Source organism: Poecilia reticulata, linkage group LG7 (assembly GCF_000633615.1).
Source record: "Poecilia reticulata strain Guanapo linkage group LG7, Guppy_female_1.0+MT, whole genome shotgun sequence".
In the NCBI taxonomy this organism is placed as follows: Eukaryota; Metazoa; Chordata; class Actinopteri; order Cyprinodontiformes; family Poeciliidae; genus Poecilia; species Poecilia reticulata.
Window position 1 is genome coordinate 25,384,617 of NC_024337.1, and position 23,851 is coordinate 25,408,467.

At 39.6% G+C, this 23,851-nt stretch overlaps 3 protein-coding genes across 4 annotated transcripts; all 3 read right to left on the reverse strand.

Moving 5' to 3' along the window:
• Positions 1-306: 306 nt before the first annotated feature.
• On the reverse strand, positions 307-7,850 carry tktb (transketolase b). Its single transcript, XM_008413820.2, has 14 exons — positions 7,591-7,850; positions 5,094-5,211; positions 4,895-5,008; positions 4,685-4,782; positions 3,892-4,083; positions 3,538-3,665; positions 3,249-3,445; positions 2,882-3,046; positions 2,516-2,672; positions 2,023-2,153; positions 1,862-1,945; positions 1,670-1,766; positions 1,462-1,581; positions 307-1,030 (listed from the first exon to the last, which is right to left on the reverse strand). The coding sequence occupies exons 1-14, from the start codon at positions 7,695-7,697 to the stop codon at positions 858-860; spliced, it is 1,881 nt and encodes a 626-aa protein (XP_008412042.1). The 5' UTR covers positions 7,698-7,850; the 3' UTR covers positions 307-857.
• A 665-nt stretch (positions 7,851-8,515) lies between these two features.
• lrrc23 (leucine rich repeat containing 23) lies at positions 8,516-11,818 on the reverse strand. Its single transcript, XM_008413819.2, has 8 exons — positions 11,598-11,818; positions 10,257-10,366; positions 9,982-10,102; positions 9,752-9,893; positions 9,454-9,584; positions 9,197-9,333; positions 8,891-9,095; positions 8,516-8,802 (listed from the first exon to the last, which is right to left on the reverse strand). The coding sequence occupies exons 1-8, from the start codon at positions 11,691-11,693 to the stop codon at positions 8,761-8,763; spliced, it is 984 nt and encodes a 327-aa protein (XP_008412041.1). The 5' UTR covers positions 11,694-11,818; the 3' UTR covers positions 8,516-8,760.
• Positions 11,819-11,930: 112 nt separating this feature from the next.
• Positions 11,931-23,075, reverse strand: rbm10 (RNA binding motif protein 10). Of its 2 annotated transcripts, none has more exons than XM_008413817.2 (23): positions 22,946-23,075; positions 22,484-22,547; positions 21,885-22,392; positions 21,628-21,798; positions 21,350-21,419; positions 18,963-19,036; positions 16,986-17,072; positions 16,829-16,889; positions 16,584-16,742; positions 16,301-16,461; positions 15,744-15,841; positions 15,462-15,549; positions 15,171-15,360; positions 14,992-15,077; positions 14,828-14,909; positions 14,643-14,734; positions 14,352-14,531; positions 13,722-13,895; positions 13,562-13,618; positions 13,241-13,438; positions 13,042-13,086; positions 12,900-12,955; positions 11,931-12,766 (listed from the first exon to the last, which is right to left on the reverse strand). In XM_008413817.2, exons 2-23 carry the CDS (start codon positions 22,498-22,500, stop codon positions 12,679-12,681), a joined length of 2,742 nt encoding a protein of 913 aa, XP_008412039.1. In that variant the 5' UTR covers positions 22,501-22,547; positions 22,946-23,075; the 3' UTR covers positions 11,931-12,678. The 2 variants fall into 2 exon arrangements, with proteins under 2 accessions (XP_008412039.1, XP_017161285.1); XM_017305796.1 differs by having other exon boundaries at positions 13,241-13,435; positions 22,946-23,074.
• Positions 23,076-23,851: the final 776 nt, after the last annotated feature.

Genomic DNA, 23,851 nt, shown 5'->3' on the forward strand with positions numbered 1-23,851 from the left:
TAAAGAAACAGAGGCCAATTTCAAGGCGCTAAATTTTGAAGTCAAATTTCTTTTAAGTCATGTTTGGTATATACAAACACTTTTATAACTGAAGGCGTCATAACTTTTTGATTGTGCTATATAATAAGTGGCTGGAAAACATCCTAACCCTTTAATTACAGAGTTGGCGTTTCCAGTTGCTGCTTCTTTGAGAGAAACGCAGATAAACAGATCCGAGCACTGAGCTTGAGGTACAACCACATTTATCTCAGTAGATGAAGTGGAAAAAACCCAATGAAATTAGAATTAAACAACAGACGGCAATAATGGTGTTAAACCATGAACTTTTAATTTAGCACATCACAGCTACAACAGGTGAGACTTGAGAATCTGCAAACATCAAAAGCGTCGTTACATTTTGTGGGATCAGGAATTGCTATGGAATGTCATTGTGTGACTTAATTCTGCGGTAAAGTAAACATATGAGCTCTGGGCTAAAGGTTTTCACTGCATAAGAGATATAGTGCATTGCAAAAACAGCAGTCATAGTGAAAAGCCAGAGTTGAGGAAAAAAATAAAATAAGGGGAATGATGACAAAAGTGGTGGCCTGAGTTAATTCACAATCAAAATTTGTACCATCAAATGTTACAGTAGTTTTCATCTTCAACAAGCATTTGGGAAAAGGAATGGTTGACAAAGGTGAACAAAGGTAAAGGGTTATTTGCAAAACACATTACACTCTGCTCTTAAAATGCAATACATGGTTAGTGAACTGCAGTTCTAAAGCCACAAGATGGCAGTAGAGAGGTTAGCTGGTGTGGACGCTGTGGCTGATAGATGGAAGCAGGTTGTGATGAAAGCTCAGAAGATGGAGTCTTTAGTTTGCAAAGGTCTGGCGGACAGCGGTGACGATGTGCTTGGCACTGATGCCAAATATATCCAGGAGCTCCTGGGGCTTCCCACTGCGGGGAACACCACTCACTGCCAGCCGGGTAACTACGATGCCGGGCTCCCTGCCCACTGCAGACAGCACGGCTTCGCCGAGACCACCTGGACAGAGACAATTAACAAGAAGCATGCTTGCAAGCAAAAACCAAAACTGATTTCACGGCTTAAAGGGGGAACTTTATTGAAAATCTAAGCAACGGCAGGACATGTTAAAAATTAGGAGATTTGCATAGCCCTTAAAAAGTTCATTGTTTTAAACCCAACAAGTCCAACTAGCCTTCATTTGCTAAAGATCAAATAGGTCACATTTTATTTTAATGACTTACAAGTGGCTGAAAATTTGTCCTGCAGTCGCAAGGCAAAAGTTGTAGCCTGGAAATTATGTTCTTACTACTACAACTTCATTTAATCCAACCAACTCCTCAAAAAGAAAATGCATAAAAATCTCCCCCATAAAATGTTGCTGTTCCAGAAAGCTCATTAATGCATCATCAAACTCAATTAGGACAATGGGAGCAAGGGAACAAGCCTACCCTCCTTGTAGTGGTCCTCCACTGTGATGATCTGCCCCCCTGTGGCTCTGGCACAGGACAAAATGGTGGCGGCGTCCAAGGGTTTAATGGTAAATGGGTCGATTACGCAAATGTTTTTTCCTACAAATTAAGGTTTGGGTTATTCAGGCTGCCATTTGCTTCAGAAAATTTTCATTTTGATTTTTTTTTTTTTTTTATGCGAGTTTACCTTCACTTTTAAGCGTATCATAAGCAGCCAGAGCTTCATGAAGAGTGACACCAGCTCCAATCACAGTCACCACGTCGCTGTCAGACTGGCGCACAACCTGGAGGCCATTCAGTCAACGTCAGCAAACATCAAATGAAGATCGGTTGTGGTTCTGCCCCGTTTTCAGATCACTTAATCACCAGTATCGATTACCTTGGCTACACCCACTTCAAACTTCTCATCTGGTGAGTAGATCACTGCAGTGGCTGGTCTGCTAGTACGAATGAAGCAGATTCCCTAAGAACAGAAAGCGGTATGTGACTATAGACCTTGGGAAGAATGTTTGCTGGACAATCTTAAGGCAGGCCTCTGACCTTTGTGTTGGCAGATAGTTCAACAGCCCTCTCCGTCGACACGGCATCGCTCGGATAAAACACTGTGCACGTCGGTATGGCGCGGAACATGGCCAAGTCCTCAAGAGCCATCTGAGATGGACCGTCCTCACCTGAAGGTAGAAATGACCAGTGAAGAACAGAGTTCTCCCATTTAATCATAGATAATAACCTTGAGGTTTAGCATGCAGGTGTACTGAACAAATTCTGTGTTTTAAGCCGGAACACACCCACATAATGTTTAAGTGCAGAACTTAAGAGACTAAAGAAGCCATCACTAAAGTCTGCTATTTGGGAACATTTAGGTTAACTATTTAGTGACCGTGATGGAGAAGTAAGGCAGATCATACCAAAGTTTTACAACAGCTTTTTTAAATGAATGAACAACAAGGAAATCTCCTGAACCATGAGTTCAAAATAGAGATGCGTGCAAACCAGAACTTTTGAAGGCAATCATTTACAGCCATAATCTTACCAATGGAGATACCGCAGTGAGATCCTACTAGGTTGACGTTGGACTGTGAGATCGCTCCCATACGAATCTGATCGTAGGCTCTAGAGAAGAAGGCAGCAAACGTGCTGGCAAATGCAACTGTGCGGTCACGAGTAGCACAGCCAATGGCTACCCCTACCTGTAATTATAGGCAAATACAGTTCTACAAGTCAAAATGACAACTGATGAGATAACAGAGATCCAAACATTGAAGGCTCAAAGGAAAAACCTGGCCACAAGTGACCAAAGAAGCTGGAGATAACAGGGCTAAGCATGAATAGCAACAGATTACACCATATGGAACAGCAGGGAAGAATATCAAGAAGAGAGAGTGTGTGTTTAATTTACCATGTTTTGTTCAGCGATGAAACACTCAATATAGCGATCAGGGTGGGCCTTCTTGAATAATTCTGAGAAAGTGGAGTTTTTGGTGTCTCCATCCAGGGCAACCACCCTCTTGCTTCCCTGACCCAACCTGGCCAGGGCTACACCATAGGCTTGCCTTGTTGCCATCTAAAGGGAAAAATGGGACCAGGGTAAAGTAAAGACTGATGGGTCATCAATGAAACTGGTCACACATATGACAGAAATTTAAGTCGGCCAGACTTATGGAACAAAAATATTGACGATTATTCGTTTGTCTTCATTCACAGCCAAATTACAGCATGAAGGTTTTTTTTTTTTTTTTTTTTTACATAAAAATGTATTTTCATACCTTATCTCCCTTCTTATAGGCTGGGGGTGTAGGTAGGGAGATGGGGCTCAGGTCAGCTGGTGCTGCATCATCATTGGGCAGCTCTGGGCAGAGGGCCTTGTTGGGGACCTGGATCAGAGACTGCAAGTCCTTCAGAAGGCCATCTACCTTGTCCTTAGGGATTGGCTTCCCATGCCAGTTCTCTAGATCCTCAATGTCTGCAGAGCCATGGGTAAACAAGTTTCAGTAAGAACATTTAAGATTTCGTTTTTAAAGTGAGGAAACATCTTTAAATTTTGCTAATACATACTTTTGAGTCCTTTTCCTTTGAAGGTCTTCGCAACAATGCAAGTGGGTTTGTCCTTAACCTGCTTAGCCAGCCAGAAAGCTTTACACAGTTCCTCCACGTCATGCCCATCCACAACATACGTATTCCACCTACACATATTTAAACATAATAGAAATTATTACTAAAATAAATCTCATCATCAATATCAGTTAAATTTATAAAATCTTATGGGAGGCTCACAGCAAAAACATTAGAATTGGGAATAGACTAAATGGGCAAAAATCTAATTTTAACCAAAAGTTCATAATATTAAACTCACAAATTTGTCCCCATAGGTTAAAAAGTGAAAGTGTGTTAGTTTGTGTTGTTACCGACCCAAAGGCTTCACAGCGTTTGCGGTAGGTCTCCACTTCGTGTTGCAGGGGTGCAGGCTCACTCTGACCGAGACGGTTGACATCCAGGATAGCCACCAGGTTGTCCAGCTTGTAGTAGGAAGCGAAGGCCATGGCCTCCCACACGGAGCCCTCCGAACACTCACCGTCACCAAGCATGCAGTACACACGGTAGCTGCAGTGAATAGAGAAGAAAAAAAAAGGAAGCGTTTGTGGCTTCTATACAATTACAAGCTAGTAAGATCAAAAGGGTCCTGAATTATTGTTCGAGTTTAAAAAGATGCCAAAACTTTAAATCTGAGAATGTATAAAGTCACTCGCTAGTCAGGCCACCTGCCCCACCATCTAGTCTGTGCAGTATGAATAGTATGACTGAATTTTGCAGTTTGCAAACTATATGACTTTTTAAATACATTGATACTGGTAAACAGCTCATGCCTACTCTGGACACTGCTGTGCAAACTAATAGTATTTAAATTTACCTTTTAGAAAGATAAGGAGCCAACACTACACTAAAACAGCAAAAGATGCTTAGTTTTGAGACCTTTTGGTCTTTAAACATGGTGGCCCAGAGAACACTCAGGTCATTTTGCACAAACAATCTGCTTTCTTAAGCAATGCTGAGATGACACAAAGGGTGTTAATATTACAATTTAAATCTAAATGAAACAATTCTTAAACCTGAAAAAGAGATTAAGAATCCAAAATTGTTTAACTCTAACCGTTCCTCAATTCAGATCTTGAATAAAAAAATTTAAAAAAGTCTTTTGACTGACCTGGCTTTGTCAAAATGCTTGCCAGTATAGGCCATCCCACAAGCAGCTCCAAGACCTTGGCCAAGAGATCCAGTTGCCACATCAACAAATGCTAGTTTCTGTGATATAACGGGGTAAATTGAAAAAGGAAAAGTTACATTTTACATTCATTACATTTTTCCCAGTCATATTGAAAGAAAAAAAAAAATCCAGTCAATTTTATAAACTTACAGGTGTGGGGTGCCCCTCCAGGTCACAGTCGATCTTACGCAGGTTGAGCAGATCAGATTCCTTCACGAAACCTGCTTCTGCCCAGGCAGCATACAGGACAGGGGCAGCATGACCCTGATGAGAGTTACAGATGTGTGATCACCAGCCAACTGAATGAAAATGAACAACTCTCAGGTAGAAATTTGCATCAAGCACCAACCTTTGAGAGCACAAAGCGGTCATTGCACTGGTTGCGAGGATCATCTGCTTTATAGCGCATGGCGTTGAAGAAGAGCACAGACATGAGCTCCGCTGCACTGCAGCACGATGTGGGATGGCTTAGGAACCAAAATCAAAAGGAGTCAATTAGTGACAGCTGACAGCCCAGGTACAATATTAGTATACAAGACCGTCATGCCAGTGCATGCATGTTACATTCAAACTTCATGTTTAGTCTGAAAAAGTTAAATCATGTCCTGTTTAAAGCACTATGTTAATAGTGACAGAACAACTGTACGAGAATTGCTGTTCAACGAGAGAGCGTGACCACAACACACAAAATTTACACAACTGTATTGTTGACAGATAATGCTTTTGAAGGCGACCCATTGAGATCAGAAAACGTCACCATCGATCAATAACTTGTTAATTTTTAAACACAACCACCTCTGGTTACCACACAAAGGTCCTCAAGCTAAAAAAAAAAAAAAAAAACTTGCAAAAACGCCTTGTGTAACTGTTAGTTGCTTAAAACGGGGTTGGGATTATTGTAAACATTTCTAGAAACCCCGAGTTGCCCAACAGATTTCAGCTTCCCTTTGTGGTCAAGTTAAAACCGGTACCATTTTGAGCATGCTGAGAACTTGTACAAAATCCAATGCAAAATGTACATCATTCACTGTTAAATTTTATATTAAAAAGCAATATCCAGTTGTTTAATTTACCACTCTTCCACTTGTTGAGACAGACCCTGCTGAAAATAAAGCAAGGCAGATTCAGAGAAAGACAATAAGAGTGCATTGTTCTGCATTAGTCAGAACGAGGAAACAGTTGCAGTACAACTTAAGATTTGCTTTGTAACAAGTTGTGCGAGCCTCATTTCAGACAAAGATTTCCTTATTTCCTTCTCTGAAGGAAGAAGTATTAACCCAAAGAGACTCATCAACTGGCCTTTTATGTGAAGAAAGAGAATTTGCATAAGGGTTTAGTCAAGGGTGCAGCACAAGTATAATCCATGAGTGAATCACTCTTTAGTCAAGAATTTAAACTTTTTTTTTTTTTTAAAGTAGCTGCCAAGTGTTATACATGACATAAAACTGATTCATATGTCAGCATTCCCACAAAAATTCTCCTCAGTGATGACTAGGCTAAAATGAGAAAGCAAGAATCTGGTTCAAAACTCCCCCCTGCTCTCCCCTAAATAAATTAGTCAGGCGTAATAGTGCATGTGACATCCATTCTACTATATTTAACAGAGCAGGAGCAAAGGCCAGCTACACCAACTGATAAAGCTGCACCCTTTTCAAGTATTCATGCCTCGACTCGCATCAACCAATGGGGCTATTTTCTGTGTGAAAACAAAAATCTGCACCAATTCTTCAAGGAGCTGAATAGATTTTAATCACTATTCTGTTTTGGTAAAATAGTTTACCTGGTGTTCATACACAGGAGCCAAAACCACAAGGTAATTAATTTTCAATTTTTGCAGTTAAAAGGTGCATTTGTTTGAAATCTGGACAAGAACAGTTCATTCAAGTACAAGACTCCAATGGTAACACTACTAGACATATCTGGACAAGATCGTCATACAGTGAATGCAGATTCTTTTAAAAGAAAATTTAGGGAATTTGACCATTTTTAAATATAGGTTAATTAAATGAGAAGGGAGTTTCTAACTTTGCTGTATCCTGCCCTAAAGCAGATCTTGTGTATGACAAAAACAAAATAAAAAATACAAATACAAAAGTCTATAAAGTTAATATCAATTACTGCCTAATGGAGAGGCAAACACTTCAATACCTGATTAACTAAAATGAGACTAAAAATTATGTGGGGACAAAAAAAGCACCTCAACGTCATTTGGGGAAATAAGTAGAACCTATACTTATGTTTTAATATTCAACATTTTGCGTTCACAATGAGAAAAGAACTGTTAAAACTATAGAAATATTTAATTACAGGCACATTGTGTGCAAACAACTTAGATATGCATAACTAGCCAAAAGTTTATAAATCAAACCAAAACTTAATTTGCCATCTACGAAAAATTATGAGCGTTCCAAATTCTATAAACTGATATTACAATCCCCAGAAGAGAAAACGACCATGAGACCACAAAACAGGAGCATGTGATAGTGGTTCAGCATCATACTTTATCTGTGCTCATTAAAAAGTACCTTGAGGGGGGGGGGAGGGGGGGGGACTTAAAATATAACGTTATACCGAAGAGGCTTTGAATGAACCATCTAGTGGGCTTGAATTTCCTTAGACCCTGCTGTGTTCCTGAAAGCAGACAACCCTAGCGGCATTCTCAATACGCAGTTAGCTCTGGCTAACTTGCGCCGCATGAACATAATCTACCGCACGTGCAGCCACCAGGCCCCCACAGGTAGCGCGTGCATCGTCTGCACACTACGACTATGGTAATAATCTTCCACCAGTGATTCCGTGTGATTTCCTTAACCCTTGGCGACTCAGAGTAACTTTGTGTAACTTACCCAGAGTTGGAAGCGCATGTTGCCTTGATGGAGTGGATCCTTAGCTTGTTAGCAATGTCTTTGAGTCCCTGCAGAGTCTTCTCGTCGGGTTTGTGGTAGCTAGCCATGGTCTCTAGGAGGATAACTGGAACGCTTTGTTTGCTTGGAGAATTAATTAAAGTAATTTAACACCGCACACGGCTGCTACTGGACTTGAAGGCCGCTGCTAGCTGCCGGGCGTATAGAACGACTGAAAGGAGGAGGAACGACTGTCACGGAGGGAGGTTTATGTCTACCAGGCGAGCCAGCCCCCATCCAATCAAATCATTATAGGAAGAGAAGTTGCGTATGTTAAGCAGAGCATGATGCACCTTTCGACAACTTTTCTTAGGTCGTCTTTCTTTTGTAAATCGAAAACTTGCAGGACCATATTCGGCACCATTTTACCGCAAAAGCGATTTTTAAACAAATAGAGAAGTCTGCAGGGCAACGTTAAGTATTACGTAAAAACCGTATGCGATTATGACAAAATGTGTGTTCCTGCATTTTAGAAAAATAATATAATATTCATTTGATAAGTTGACATTTTACTGCATTACAACTGTTATAGCGATGTCACTATTCAGTATATCATTATGTCTCCATTTTATTTTGTTATAAACATAAAAAATGGATAACGCCATAACATTCACACTTCCGTCGACTTGCTTTTTTACATACATCATAAATAAAGTGACATAAAACAAATATTAATTAGTAAGGATGTAATTCATCCTACCTACATTAGATCATGTTTCTAAATACGTTTTTTGCCTACGCACAGCTAATGTAACTGTTTCTTTAAATTTGGACCTGGGACGCTGGCTACAAGGAAGTGTGGGTAGCAGATTCTGCCCTATCATCCTTACTCAGGGAAAAACTGAATATACAATATTCACACACAAAATTCCTTTTTATCGCGCAGCCAAAGCACATTTTTTTATGTTAGTTACTCTGCAATTTTCCATTTATTGAAAACAACTAGATATAATGGTTACAGTTGGCTGTATTTCTATGTATGAGAAATCAAACTTAGTTAATCAGAACATTACTCATGCAAGAGACATGTTTTACAAACACATTTGTATCAGAGTTGCTGACTCATACACAAGAGGCTCCTCTTTTCAAAAAAGCACCACTTTCCCCATTCTATTAATCTTTTGGTTCAGGTGTGGCTTCCGCTTCCTTAAGGTCCTGAAACAACACACACACTTAATTAAAAGCTGAAACATTTCTGAAATAAAAAAAAAACTAAAGAGATATGAAAACAACATATTCATACCCTGATTGTCCTCCGAGCTTCTGTTCTCTCTATAAGGGAGACTGGCTCTTTGTCAATTCGCTCCAGCTGAGGCAGGAGTACTAGTACAGTGGGCCTATAGACTAATGTCTCCACTATTGGATTTTCCGTAATAACCAAAATTTTCAGGGAACCTATCAGAAAGCGGAGGCTTCGTAAGGCGTCTGCTTCAGCGATTGCATTTCCTCTATGGGAGAAAAAGATGGTAGTAAAAAAAATTTGGTTCATAGAGTTTGCTAATTCCCCAAAGGTATATTTAGGCACCAGTTTGTTGTTGTACCACAATACCTGACATTGAGGTACTGAAGACTCTTCATTTCAGAACAGAGCCCTTCCAGAGTTTCAAGCTGATTGTCTCGAAGATGTAGGGTTGACAGGCGCTCTAGCTTCTCTAGACCCTCAAGACGTTTGATAAAGTTTTGGGCCTGAGGAAAAACAAGATTTGATGCATACAGTTACTATTTTACATTCACTTCTACAAAGACTGATTATGTTGACAAAGAAATTATGACTTATTTTATCCAAATCACAATGCTTTGTATTACCAGGTATAGTTTCCGCAAGTTTGGAAGGTCAAAGCCACTTGTTGTTTCCAAGTGGTTTCCCCTCAGCTCTAGAATAACCAAATTGGCAAAATCGGCACTTTGCATACCGCTTATTTTCCGAATACTATTACCTGAAAGAAAGTTTCAAAGTGTCACATAATTCTTTTCACAAACATATGCTTTAAGATTTAATTATATGAGTTATGAACAATTGAAATGGTTTTAATTTTAACCACTAATAGAAACGCTTGGTAAACATGTTAGACTAATGATCTGGATAAATGTGAAAAGGAGAAACCTGAAAGTATGAGCGTCTCTATGGACGGTCCAACCAGGCCTTCCATGTCTACAATCTGGTTTGATGCCACACTCAACCATTGTAGGAAGGCAAACTCAGATAAAGGTTGCTCTTTAAATGATGTCATAGAGTTTCTGTCAACCTGCAAAAGAGAGATTTGCTTTCAGTATGAGTTTTATTTAATGATTCAGACATATGCAACTTTCTATATAAAGTCAAGACTTTCTTGCCTTCAGCCAAAGCAAATGAGTCATTGATGCCAAGGGAGAAAGATCAGAGATGTAGTTGTTGGATAAGTCCAGAAAACGTATGTGAATATAACTGCTGATTGCAACTATGTCAGTTAACGCTCTGAGTCAGAGACACAAGAAAACATATGAGTTTAAAATCTATCTACATGCAAAGATTTCAGTCTCTAAATATGGTGTGGATATTTGAATGTCTGAACATGACACACTTTCCGACCATTAAGGCTGGCACTCAATAACATTTTTCAGCTGCTTACCTTTCTTTAAGGTCCAGTTTGATAAAAGCATGTTCCAGTTTTTTTCCTGTCTGGCAGAGCAATGAAAGCCCCTCAATGATGATCTCTTTGTTCAATGGCAACACTTGAATCTGAGGAGTACAGAGAAGCCAGTTTTATTGTGAACGTTACTTAAACACAAACGCACAAAAACATTGGAGGTAAAGGCTCTGGCCAAAGTACCAAAGTTTGAATGTTTTAAAGTCTTTACTATTAATTGTTTGAGGGGCTGCTGTGGGAATGTAGTGTGCTCTTATAAGAGCAAACTTGTCAGTGTATAACCAATATAAGAGCCGTGCCCGCATTCTCTCCAAAACACTGTGCGTGCTTTCAGGATGGGTTGGAGTCTGCTGCAGAGCATTTCTTCCCAAGTCATGATGGCATGGAAAACGGCAAGACAGATTGCTGCTTCATCTGCAGGAAATGTAATCTCTGTTTAAGGTTGTTGTGGTCAGTCGTCACATTCAACAAATCTTTATTTAAAAAGTTCATTGATTTCAGTAACTTAATTTACTAAGTGAAACACGTTATACAGATTAATTACTCACAGACGGCTGTTTAAGCCTTTATTTATATGTGATAAGTATCCAAAAGACAAGGTTTTTCACAAGCGTTTTTTGGACTTTAAGACATTATTTAACTTGCCTAAACTTACTTTTTTTCAATGTTTTTTTTTAACCCGGTCAAGTGAATCGGGCGCCATTTTAAAACTCAAATTTCAGTGCCGCTTTGCAGTAAGCCAGGTAACAGTTGCAATGGGACTGTTCAAAACATTGAATTCCTGATTTCCAAGCAAAACTTAATCAAAAATATACTTTTCTATGCAAACACATAGGAAAGGGTCCAAGATTGAATTGTGATTCATTTAAAAGCTCGTCAGACGTTTTAAGGGTTCGGTAATGCCCATAAAGATATTTCCATTGATAATTATTTTCATCATACAATTTATCGTTTTTTCCCACAACTTATTCTCCAAGTTACATTTTGAGAAATATATTTAAAATTTGATATGAGGAACTTCCTGTTTGAAGCCATTTCAAAAATTTAACTCTGCCAGTGGTATGAATAATGTCAACAGTTTACCTGCTCGCACGTTGGCTAGTAGCGGATCCTGCAACATTTTTTTATTATAGTTTCCTATAGTAGCTATTTACAGGTGTAGAAACAGGCTAAACAAGCTTTTTTGGCAGAAGTAAAACTGAATAAACATTTGAGAACTGTAATGGAAATGTACATATGGCTTTTAAGGACTCAAAACTGAGATGAGTAGCTAAATTAAGGACTGTTTTTAAACCGTCTTTAGTCTACCGCTATAACACGAACCTTATCGGTTTCTTCCCCTTCTTCGCCTTCTCCAGCAGTCGTATCTTCCCCCAACTGTTCTTCGGGGGACAGGTACACATCATCATCGTCAGACATTGGGGCCAATATTATCTTAAAGTGGCACAACTAGCTTGCTTGAGAGCGGCGACTGAGCGGTTTTTAAAATAACCAAGTTTGACAACGTTACTATGGAAACCGCGCAGGCGCAGCACGAGCATTTAGTAAGAGGTTGCAGTTGCACGAAAACCAAAAATCAGGAACAAACCTCTGCTTTTGTAGAGCCAAAAAACAAACACAGCTATTACACCACAAAACTCATATCGGCAATTGCAATATATTCCGCTTTCTTTATGTGAACATAAACGAAAGACACAGCTGGTGAAATTTCTGGTTAAAATGTTGAAACCTGAAATACATTCCACCTCCTTTCAAATGCATTCCATCAGTGAAGATTGATTTTTTTTTAAAAATGTACATTAGCTTAATGAAACAGTCACATTAATTGACAAATACGTAGACAAAAATAATTTTCTAAAGACAATATTAGTTTCATTGTACATTAAAACAAGATAAACAGACAATTCCTATCTACACATTAATGATAGTGAGACTTTTTTTACAGTCACAATGTTCCCGCCTCAACATCTGTAGAAAAGTGCTCACTCAAAAATATACAGTTCATGCCCAGATCAGTCATTCATTGAATGACAAGGCATGCAGCATTAACTTAAAAGAAAAAAAAAATCTATGGTGCATAGACTCATTTGCTGGCATAAAGATCTGTAGGCTACAGATATTCAATTTCTGAGCAGCAAATGTTTTTCCAAACTTTTTTTTATTACAAACAAACCTCAAAGCCAGTGAAAAAGGAAAACTGCATTATTCAGGAAGCAAGCAAAAAAGGTGCAATTTGTGCAATATTCCAACATTTACTGCTACAGGATCAGTTCATGAGACTATTACCACTGTTGAGGTAATTATAATATCTACAAGTAAGAGGTTCTTATATAGATAGCAATATTATGTTCACTTTAACAAGTTCATCATTTCCTAGGAAGGGCGAAACGGAAAATGCAAGTGGTCACTCCACTTGCATGTTGCGCAACAGAAGCCCCTTCTTCACACCTCCTTGCAGCATCCTTGCACCAAGGCTAGTTCCTGTTCCGTCACTATAAAAAGGTAACACAAACAAAAAAATTGAGTACACGTTCAAACCTGCAACACATTAGAAAATAAATCTTAAAATCTTAAAGCAAAGCCTCAAAACAACAACCAGAAGTTTTTCACGTCAAAACTGCTTACATTGGACTGAACTTCCTCTTCTTAGCTTCTGGTGGTTCGCCATCATCTGCTAATCTCTGCATCAAAAATGGTGAGAACATTTATAGTGAACGAATTGAACATATGCGTTAGTGTCCATCCTTCTCTCTGAAGCTCAACTGACCTTGCCACTAGCTTCCAACTGAGCTTTTCTTTGCTCCAAGTTTTGCTGAAGACACAAAGGTGAACAGTCACAAAATGGAGGAAAATTATTCAAACACAATGACAACGTTTCGTCTTAAACATGCACAGACCATCTTACACATGCATTTTATAAATTAGTGAGCTGTTAATGATTATTAAAACTAATATTTTAAAATTACTTTATGGAGTTCAGAGAGCTGCTGGTGCCTGATGAGGGCCTCTTTGCTAGGGAACTGCCTTCTGCAGAGCAGACATGCCAGTTTCCCCCAGTCTGTCAGTCTCCCTTCTTTCTCATCTTTGTCAGCTCCTTCGTCTTCACTGTCACTTTCTGCACTGTAGGCTGGGACCAGACCAGACTGCTGAGGGGGTGAATGCTGCTGGTGTCAAGGCAGAAGATAGGAGAATGAAACGGATATTGTGCTCCATTTATACGTCTCAAATGAAGAAAAATACTATAAAAACTTGTGCATTTTTCCCCAAGCTTGCAGCCATGTTCGTACTTCTGTACTTTGTCGGATCTGGTCCAGAAAACTCGGCACCCTTTCAGACAGCGCACCCTGCAGAACAGAAAATTAAGTGGGTTTAAATAGGTGATCAAATCTAAACGCGTGCAAGTTAATCACTCTTCCTGACATTCTGATAAGGCAGATGTTTTGGCACCTTTTTCTCCAGAACAGCATAGCCCGCATCGGCACTTGCAGACTCTCTGTAGTCGTCAAAGCGACTGTGACCCGGCCCTCGAGAAGAGCCAACAGCAGGGGATGAAGAGACGGAACGCATGTTTTCTTTTTGCCTGTTGAGACTTTTAGCCCAACGCTCCATATCTTTGGCAATCTGGAAAAGCAAATAAAAAAAAATACGTTTAACATTTCACAGGGATTTAATATGTTTTTATTTCATATTAAAAAGGAATTTCAAAATTTAAACAAAACCCTGTAAACCAAAGGGGAAACAAAATTTGTCAAGATAAATAACACTACGTTTGATCAGTACTACATTTTTCTCTTTTTCATTTTCTTAAAACTGTGAAAATAGGAAATATTACAGAGAAATAGGGCTATACTAAGAAAAATAAATACATTATGAGAACAAAGTCATAATGTTACGACTTTATTCTCGTATTACTTTGTTCTCATAATTTTATGACTTCAATCTTGTAATATTTTTTTTTAATTTGGCCCTAATATTCCGTCGTACAATATACCAACATAACGTAAAATTAAAAGAAAAAATTTAGTTTATTTCAATAAATATGACAACTCTTAAATTTGTATCCAGTTAGTAGAGTACCTGTTGAGCAGTTTTACTCTTTGGCTTCTCTTTTTTCTCTTTGCTTGCTGTGCTGTCCGAAGAGGTCGCTCCATCCTTCACTGGTGCACCCTCAGCGTTTGATTGGCTGGCAGCAGGAGTGTAGGTCTGTTTCTCTCCATCCCAGTACATGTACTGCTGAGTGTTAGCGTTGTAGTAGTACTGACATGAAAAAGAACCCCAAAAGCAAAAAGAAGTCGTAAGGATGAACTCGCTTGTATACAAAATGTTTCTGTTCTGTTCTCTGCAATTTGTTCAGAGTGGACAGTTTACCTGGGAATTTGGGTCATAATAGAGTCCTGTGAATGGGTCATAATAAAAGCCTGAGCTTTCATCATACTGGTAAGTAGACACATCTGGCACCGCTGCAAAAGTATACAAGAAAAAAAAAGTTCTGAATTATATGAAATTTCACCACCTGCAGGTTTGCAAGAAGTCTAATTGTAGGAAACACTTACGATATTGTTTGAGCTCGTGTTCGGTGCCGGGGATGGCAGGCTGATTAGGAGCAGCTGGCTGTGGTTTTCCTACAATCTCAACCTGTGAAGAGGCAGAACTCTTAAAACAACAAGTTGGGAAGATACAGGAAGAGAATTGGGGGAAAAAAAAAAAAACTATGTACCTGTGTGGCTGGTGTGGAGATCGCTGGGATGAGAGACAGCTGTCCAGCTGCTGGACCAAGTTTTACTGCCTCAGATGAGATAACACCTACAGATGAGCAAGGAAACATCATGAGCAAATACTGTTCAGCAGAAATATTAAACAGCACTGTTACAGACTACTAGAATCAGTCAGACCAACCTGGGGTTCCTCCTGTATATGCTCCATTTAGTGCTGCTCCTGCACCAACCAGGGGTGCAATCCTGGAGTCCGTCTGGACCCTTAAAGCGACGCCGTCTGCCCCAGAATAGCTCTGTCCTTCTTGGCTGTACGTCACTGCTGCACCCTGCTGGTAAACTGCTGCATCCTCACTTGATCCATTCTGATTGTTCTAAAAATAAAACATAAAGCACAACAAACAGTAGACAAATTAGCATTTCGGTCAGGATGCCTTCATTTCACCATATTAGTAAGTGAAGCTAGATAAGTTACCTGTGATATAGCCCACTGTGCAGCGGCTATTGCAGTGCTGGCCACTGTAGCTGCGCTCACTCTGCTCCCCTCAGTCACAAAGACATCACTGATGTTGATAAGAGCAACAGAAAGCGTCATTATCGATTTTGTAGTGTTTTGGCTAAAGCAGTCTTTCTTAATCTCACACTCATAACTAAACTAGATACAATTATTCTTTTTTCTATGTTGTACTTTGATCCAGTTTTTTTCCCTCTTAAATTTGTAAGTATATTTAACTGCATTCTTCGTTAAAGAGTTTACCGTTTGGAACCTTTGGCAAACTCCACTACAATGGCTTTCCCATCAATAGACAGGGGGGGATGCAGAGCCTGAAGAATCTGAAGCAGCTGTGAGGCCTCCTGTTGATAAAAAAAAAATAATAATAATCTACTTATGAGCTTTAATGTTTAAGATAAGTGTAATTTTAAAAATCAGCGCAAAAAGCAAATAGCAAATTCTTGAATCCTGCTTATTTTCTTGCACACATTTAAATTCCCTAGAAGCATCATGTACTAGATGACAAGACTAAAGAACATGTGATGCATTCATGTTTTTACCGTGAAGTCAGCTCCAGTATTGCTGCTGTACTAATAAAACGAACATTGAAAAAGTATACTATGGTTTAATCTGTATGTTTGTGAGTAATCTCCTTCAATGTTTGAACTGTATGGCGAATTCACAACAGCAAACAAATCTCCACAGTTTCATTTTGCTATAAAGTCATTCCCAAATAAATCCAATAATGCCAGACAGAAGGTTCCACTGTTTGCCCTGGAACATGCGAGTCAGTAAATCAAACGTATTTTCTCTATTCTTACCACTATAGTAGAAAGCTGCAGAAAAGCAAAGCCTCTGTTTAGGTGTGTGTGCTTGTCCTTGATCAGGCGAACATTGGAAGGGGAGAGGGTGGCGAATGGAGCCAACGCCGACAAAATGGCTTCCACTGTTGTATGGGGGCCGAGGTTTCTAAGAATCAAAGCTGTGGAAATAGAGGAAAATGACTGACGTTCTCTGCTGGCTTTGCAGACCAATTGAATTGTATCAACGTGATAAACAGCAGAGATTGTCTAGGGCATTTTCAAAGCTCGTCTGGCGGCTTACTGTCATTTGCGACGTCTGCCGGCTGCGGCGCAGGCCCCGGGGGAACACTGGGACCAGCAGGGTGGTACGATACCGGCAGAGGCAGCAAGCCTTGGGCTCCCTCCTTCTGAACTCCAACAGGCATTTCCCTCAGCAGCTGTGGCAGCTTTAGCTCAGCCTCTATGGAAAGACAGCACAACACGAATGCATCAAAGAAGAAGAGAAAACGGGTTGGATATTAATAGCAACTCCTGTTAAAACGTCACCTGATTTGGGCACGCTGCATTTGAAGCACTTCTCTCTCCTTTTGAAGTTCTGGACACCACACTGTTAGAATAACGCGCAACCCATTAGAAGACCTGCTAGGTGAGCCACTGCATTACGTCTGATATGCACAGACCAGGTAATTCAAGCATGATAAACCTTGTTACAGAGCCAGTCCTCGTTGGCTCGTGGTTTGGGGTCGCTGTAGTGCATGGACACGCGCTGCTCCATAATCATCAGCGTCCCCTGGAGGAAAAAGGAAAAGAAGCAGGAGGGACAAAGAATGAGTTTCAGTGATAATGTCACACACGCAACAAAGAGGCCTCATCTCACAAGAGATGAGATTGAAAGAGAAGAAATTTAAAAAAATAAGAGAAAGTGAGAGAATCAGAACAGCTGAGGCTTAAAAAAAAGAAAGAGGAAAAAAAGGACAGCAGAGAATTGCAACCTTCAGCTTAAGAAAATTCGGACGGACTGAGATGGTGTGTCTGTAGTTTTGTGGATTCCCATTATTTAGGGACAATGTGTGATATCTTTATAAATGTGTTATCCCTCCCCCCTTAAGGGGAAACTTTCCACAGATTCCAACAAAGCCCACACAAGTCCCTTCAAACCCCAAATGACAAAGGCTTTGTCTTAAAATATGCAGTAATGGTTGAAAGAAAATAATAAATAAAAAAAAACATTATGTTGTTTCTGAATCAACATAAAATAGCAGGGATGTTCAGATCAGGGTTGTTTTTAAGCCCACCCCTCCCCTCCACCAATACCGATCCGAGTCATTTAACATTAGGCATTTTCCGATACAGAGTCCCAGTCAGAAACCTCATTTAAGTTAATAATCTCTGCCATGTATGTGCTTGAAAACTCAGCAGCTGACAAGTGGCACTTGATAACACTACATTTCACCAACACTAGGACTTACTCACCAATAAGGTTCTGGAAGGTGGATCTGCACTTATCTGTATTCCTTGACAGCTAAAGGTATTTTATTACCAGTGTTTCTGCTGAAAATCCTCCATATGCAGCTCTAACACATATTAACTTGGTGAAAAGAGCGACTATGAAGTCCCACCTAAAATAAAAAGTTGCTTTTAAACATATTTTTGACTTGCCAAAGCTAGCGAATTCAAGAATCTACGTGCAACTTCTGCAAAAAATGCAAAGTAAATTTGATTAAGTCCAAGGTTAACACCAGCATGTTTACCCTCCGTTTTGATCTGTCTCCATGAGCCTCCGTTTTCCTGCTTCATAAACGTTTCACTTGAGTTGCGACTGCAGCTTAGCGTCTTTCTATTACATCAAGCAGCGCATGGGAACATCTGAACCCAGCAGACAAAGTAAGTCACATGACACAGACAGACAGAAAACGGCAGCAGCCAACACAGTCTCTTTCACTGTGAATGTCATTAGAAAGAACGAAAAACTCTTACTAGAACAACAAAGTTATGTGCATGGGCTAAAATTCAGCTTAGTGAGCCGTGCACGCAGAAGTGTGACAGGACTGTCACAAAATAAACAAAGAAATAAAAATTCAGCCTGGGCTCACTGGTGGTGCAGCTGACAAAAAGAAAAAAAAAAAAAAAACAGTGCACCAGCAATAGTTTTCAGAAGTTACGTTTTGTCAGGGACTCCGATATCGATAATTTTAAAAAATGCCATGATGGTAACCCCGATCCAATAGCTGGGTTCGGATCGGTACATCCCTATACAAAATACCTGAGGAGAATTTCCATTTCCACTGGCGTGTACTCTCCAAAGGTGGCAGAGAAAACGTGCATAGGACTGATAGAAGATATTACAGAATCAGCCCTCTATTGGAAAAAGTTATACTGTAGAGATAATGACTGCGAGGATCTATTTTTGAAAACTAGGCAAGTGTTGAGTCTATATTCTTGGTTGTGATGTAGATGAATTTGCATCTTACTGGAATTTGTGCACATGTGGAAAGAAAACATTCTAAAAATACGAAGGCTTACCTGCCTTAGGCACAGGAAATCAATCATTTTCAAGTGTGCATTTTGCAGAAAACCATGAAAGTGCACCTGACGGCATGATGTCACTGGATATCATGTTAGCTAATGTCCCACTGACTTAATCTATATGTGTATTTGTGTATGTGTTGGAGAGAGTGACCTGGTTGGTCTCCATCCAGCGGGTGGCCTCCTGTATGAGATTAAACTCGACGAAGGCGAATCCTCGGCTCTGACCTGGACACCGCCCAGCGCCACAGCAACCGAACAACAACAACATAACAACAACGCAGTGTTTGGGTTAGTGCTTCATTTACAGAGGAGAGAAAGAGAGAGAAAAACCCTGTTTGAGACCCAACAACAAAAAAAAAAAATAAATAAAATATATATGACATGTTCTCTCCCACAAATTTTCTGCACAGGATGGGTTTCACTTGGAGTCGGGGATGAGGAGGAATCCTACCCACCCATCTGTCTGGGTCTTTGCAAAATGGAAGTCAAGATACCCAAGCGGCAACAAACACACATTTCTGATACTTTTAATTCAAACTCCAATCACAAAGACTAGAGACCTTTACTGTATAACCAGTGACTTGCACAAGTGTTCATACCCTTTAAACTTTTTCACATTTTGTCCAATTAAAACCACATCAATGTACTTTAGTGGATTTTTTTTTTTGTGACAGACCAAGACAAAGTAGCACCTAATAAATTAAAAAAAGAATGGATTTTCAAAATCTTTCCACAAAAACAAATCTGAAAAGCTGGACATACATCACTTAGTTTACACTTTGTAGAACCAACTATTTTGGGAACATCACTACCACGACCCTGAAACTACATCGACATGTAAATTTAGGTCAGGACTTTGAGTTGGCCATTGTAGAAAAGACTATGGTTTGATAGAAAACAACACTCTGCCTTTCTAGCTATATGTTTCAGTTCATTATTCTAAGTTACATTAGTTAAAAGTAATTAACTTTTTTTTGTGAGTTGATGTAAATTACATTAGTAAATGTAATTTATCACAGGGTTAACCCTGTGCTGTATTGTCAAAGTATTTGCTTGGTATGCAATATTAGAACAGAAATGAGAAATACTGTATTGGTTAAATATTACATACCAACTATCAGATTTTGCGCAACAAAAGAATACAGTGGATCCCGACTAACTGTAGTTCATTATTCATGGATTCAGCTATTCTCTGATTTTTTCCATAGAGCTTATGTAAAATATTTTTAAAAAGACCGGGCTAAAAAAAGGAATACTGTTGGCATTGATTCCAAAGCAGTGCCAAGATGATTTCCACTCTGCACATTAATGCATTCTAAGGTACATTTAGCATTTGACCTATTAAAAAAGTTTTTGAATAGCTTTTTTAGCAAGAGTCCCAAGTATTCATGGTCGGCTGTGGTTTGTAACCCCCATGAATACTGGGGGTTCACTTTTTTCAGTCTGGTCAGTGGAGTGCCATTGCAGTGGACTTAAATCCAAGAGATGGAGTCTAATACACTCAAAGGAAAAGATAAGATTGAGGAAAAATGTGGTTTCATCATAACATTCCAATAGTTCTATTAAGTATTGTCTTCTAATATTGTGCAGCCCTATATTTAGCTTCATGTGTCTTCCCTTCCACTCTGATCAGCCTCCAATGGCCGTGTTGACAATGTTTCTTAAGACAAAACAGTAAAAAGTTTACTGAGTAAAAATACTTTAGCAAGGCACTGAATTATTTTACCTGGTGCAAAATAATTAGGTTTACAACAGCAAGTATGCACAAAAAATAAAAATACAAAGGTTATTCTTCAAAATGTTAGATCACAGCGACTAATCTGAAAAGCAGATAAAGAATGATGTAGGTGTAGAAGAGACAGCAGTGTTGGGGAGGGTAAGTGTGCCAGTGTCAGTAAAGCACACCTTACAGACAACCAGGAAGTTAGCAAAGTGCGACACCAAAGACGCAATGACCTTAATTGGAAACATTAAGAAAAAATATAGATAGAAAATCAACCATGTAGCTGATCGTTGGCTGCAAGGTTTCATTCTCAGGACACACAATTTATCTATGAAAATAATTGATCTATTTGGAGTTTTAACTTTCAAAATTTGTTCAGCTCAGGCGCATTTAACTTCCAAGATGGATGGGACAGAACCACAAAACAAGTATAGACAGTATATGAAACACAGAGAACAGGAAAATCGAGTTAATGACACTTCTTGGCTGTAGGCCCGCATGTTTGCATGAGAGGCGAAATTAGTAGGACATAACTTAAATGGTGGATGGATTTTGCTCTGTGAAAAACAGCAAAGGACAGAAACCAGAAGATCAAAGTAACAAAGCAGGAGTCTGAGCCTTCTCTGTACAAACCTGAATATCTAAACATTTGCGCTGTGCTAGAGCTGTCATGTGTCATAACAAGGCTGTGAGAAAGTGAAGGCAATCAATCCTAACAGGAAAAACAACAAGAGCGGCAACAACAACAACAACAGAGCCAGGAGTGGATGAGACTGAGACAAGGAGGGGAAGGTGACCAGCAGACAAACCCTCACCTGAAGATTTGTTCCTCATAAGGCGAACTTCTCTTGGCTGGATCCCCTGTTCCTGAAGTTGTGCCCGAATCTTAAAACATCCAATAAAAAAAAAATGTAGTTTAGACTTTACAAGCATAAGCTGCACCACTGTTTGGTGCGGCTTAAGTAGATTGTATTATTGTTTTTATGTTATTTTTTGTGATGTGTGTAACAGATCTCTCTTGTGAATGAGACAATGACTCTGAAGAGATTTTTTCCTGTATAAATAAAGGATTATAGCTTGGAACAAATCACACCTCATTGGCTGTGGCACTCATTGGTAGCATGCGAAGCATGATGATGTTACTGGGCCTCTGGTTCTGGTCCAAGTCTGCACGGTAGTCCTGGTCTCTCTGGTCCAGCTCCTCTGCAGACAGGTCTTGTCCAGCGCTTTCACAGCCGCCTTCCTCCGCTGCTGCTGGAAAAGTCTTCCAGAGAAGGTCAAATTAAAATAACGAATCACTCCCACTAAAGGAAAGAAAATGTTGCAAATTATGCATTTCTCAGGATTTACCCTCGTCCTCCTTCCGCCTCCACGAGAGACTCTGTCCTCATCTCTTGGTCTGAATTCCATCTGCTCAGAATGAGCAACCCAGTTGCCGTCCCTACTTAAGCCCCTGTTTTCTGGAAAGCCTCTTCCACCTCTCTGCCTACCCCTTCCTGGCGGGCCAGTCTGTATCTGCTCAAAGTCTTGTCTGAATCCATCCTCCTCCCCTTGGTGGGCAAGATGTGCACAATCAGGGTGTGACTGAGAAAAGGGGGGCCATAAGGGAGTTTTCCCCTCCAGACCAATGTCACCTCTAGTATTGCCTCTATGGTGAAAATGTGGGGAACCTTGGAATCCTGCTGGGAAGTCATGAGCACCTAGCGCCTCATCAGGCATGTATAACCCATCATCTTCCATTCTGACTTCATGGACTCCCTCCTCATCCTCTTGCCCATAAGCACGATAGTCCATGTCCCGAAAGTTGTGATCATTGTGAGAGCTACCATAGCGACCGATGCGATCGCCTCGACCACCCCTGATGATGAAGGATAGAATGACGTTAAAGTGTCTTCAACAAAAAATATGCCAAATAATCAATATTTTTAAAAAATAAATGATTTACTCACCTCCGCTCATAGTCCATGTCGACTTCGAAATTTCCTCAAAGCGTTTGCTTCTTGACAGTTAAAGCTATTGAATGCAAGATGACAGCAGCAATAAGGAGCTAAGATGAGATACCGAATCACAGAAAAAAAAAATTCAAGTCTGGGTGCATAGTGTTGTGCAATGTAATCGTTCGGATGCATATTTTTACTGTACACACCCTACTCTCACTTTGAGTTCACCTTCTTACCTTTCTGTCCACATTATTAAACAAACTACCAAAACCTTCAACAAAACAGACATTCTTCTGTAGCTAGCAAACCACACACAAATATTAACAGGAGAATAGGAACCTAACGTGCAGCGGTCATCTCTGCTAGCAGCTAAGCTAACTAGCAACTCCAGGTTTGACACACCGAACCAAAACGGCTCCCAACTGTTACAAAACCGAGTGGAATTTTAGACAGAACGGATAAAAGACTTACCCTGGAGTTATTTCAATAACCGGCTTTTTTATGATACGTCACGTTGAAGCTAAGAGGAGTGCGACGTTTTCTTTTTGTTTTTTGTTTTTTTGGTTAGCCAAGTGTAAAATGGCCACAGGAAGACATGTCACAGGGGGCGGGACTAAAACTCCAGTTCTCAAGTGTGATTGGTGTCCGTAAACCGACTAAGGTAGAAGACGTAAAGTTGCAAGTACGATGGAGAGCTGTAATCAAATAAAAGAGTATAAGTTTAATGGTTATTTTTATGTTAAACTTAGGTTTTCCTGATAGTCTCTATTGTGTAGACTTGGAAATTAGATTTGTTGTATAGACTTTTGAATATATTTAATTAAAAGTGTATTTACAGTATTGTTTGAAAATTATGTACTAAAGACCTTTCTAATTTTAACCAAAAAACTGACATTGAGGTAAACCTTTGTTTCTGCCAACAACTATTCAGGTCATATTATTTTATATAAATAATAATTTATTTCATTTAATCACAATGCATAAGTTTTAGAGTATATTTTCTTCTAGGGTTTGCAAAAACACAGCCATCTACTATACTTCCTTGCATTCTAGGAGGTATCGAGGCCTGTTGCCTAGTGGTGGTTTTTTCTGGTTGTCATTGGGCCAGAGGTTGCAAGACTATAGTAGGACAACACTGAAACAGACCTGTACTTAAGCGTAATTCAGAGAAAACAGTTAACATAGCAGTCATATTTTTGGATTATTGGACACTACGGAGTTCTGGAGATAATCCATTCTTTTTGTATGCAGATTTGTACAGGGCTCTTTCTCTGTGGCTAAGATTACAACCCAGAACCCAGAACCTCCTTGCTGTCAAGCAACAGTGTAAGCTATTGCTTTACCGTCCTCCAAAAATGTATTTGATAATATACCCAC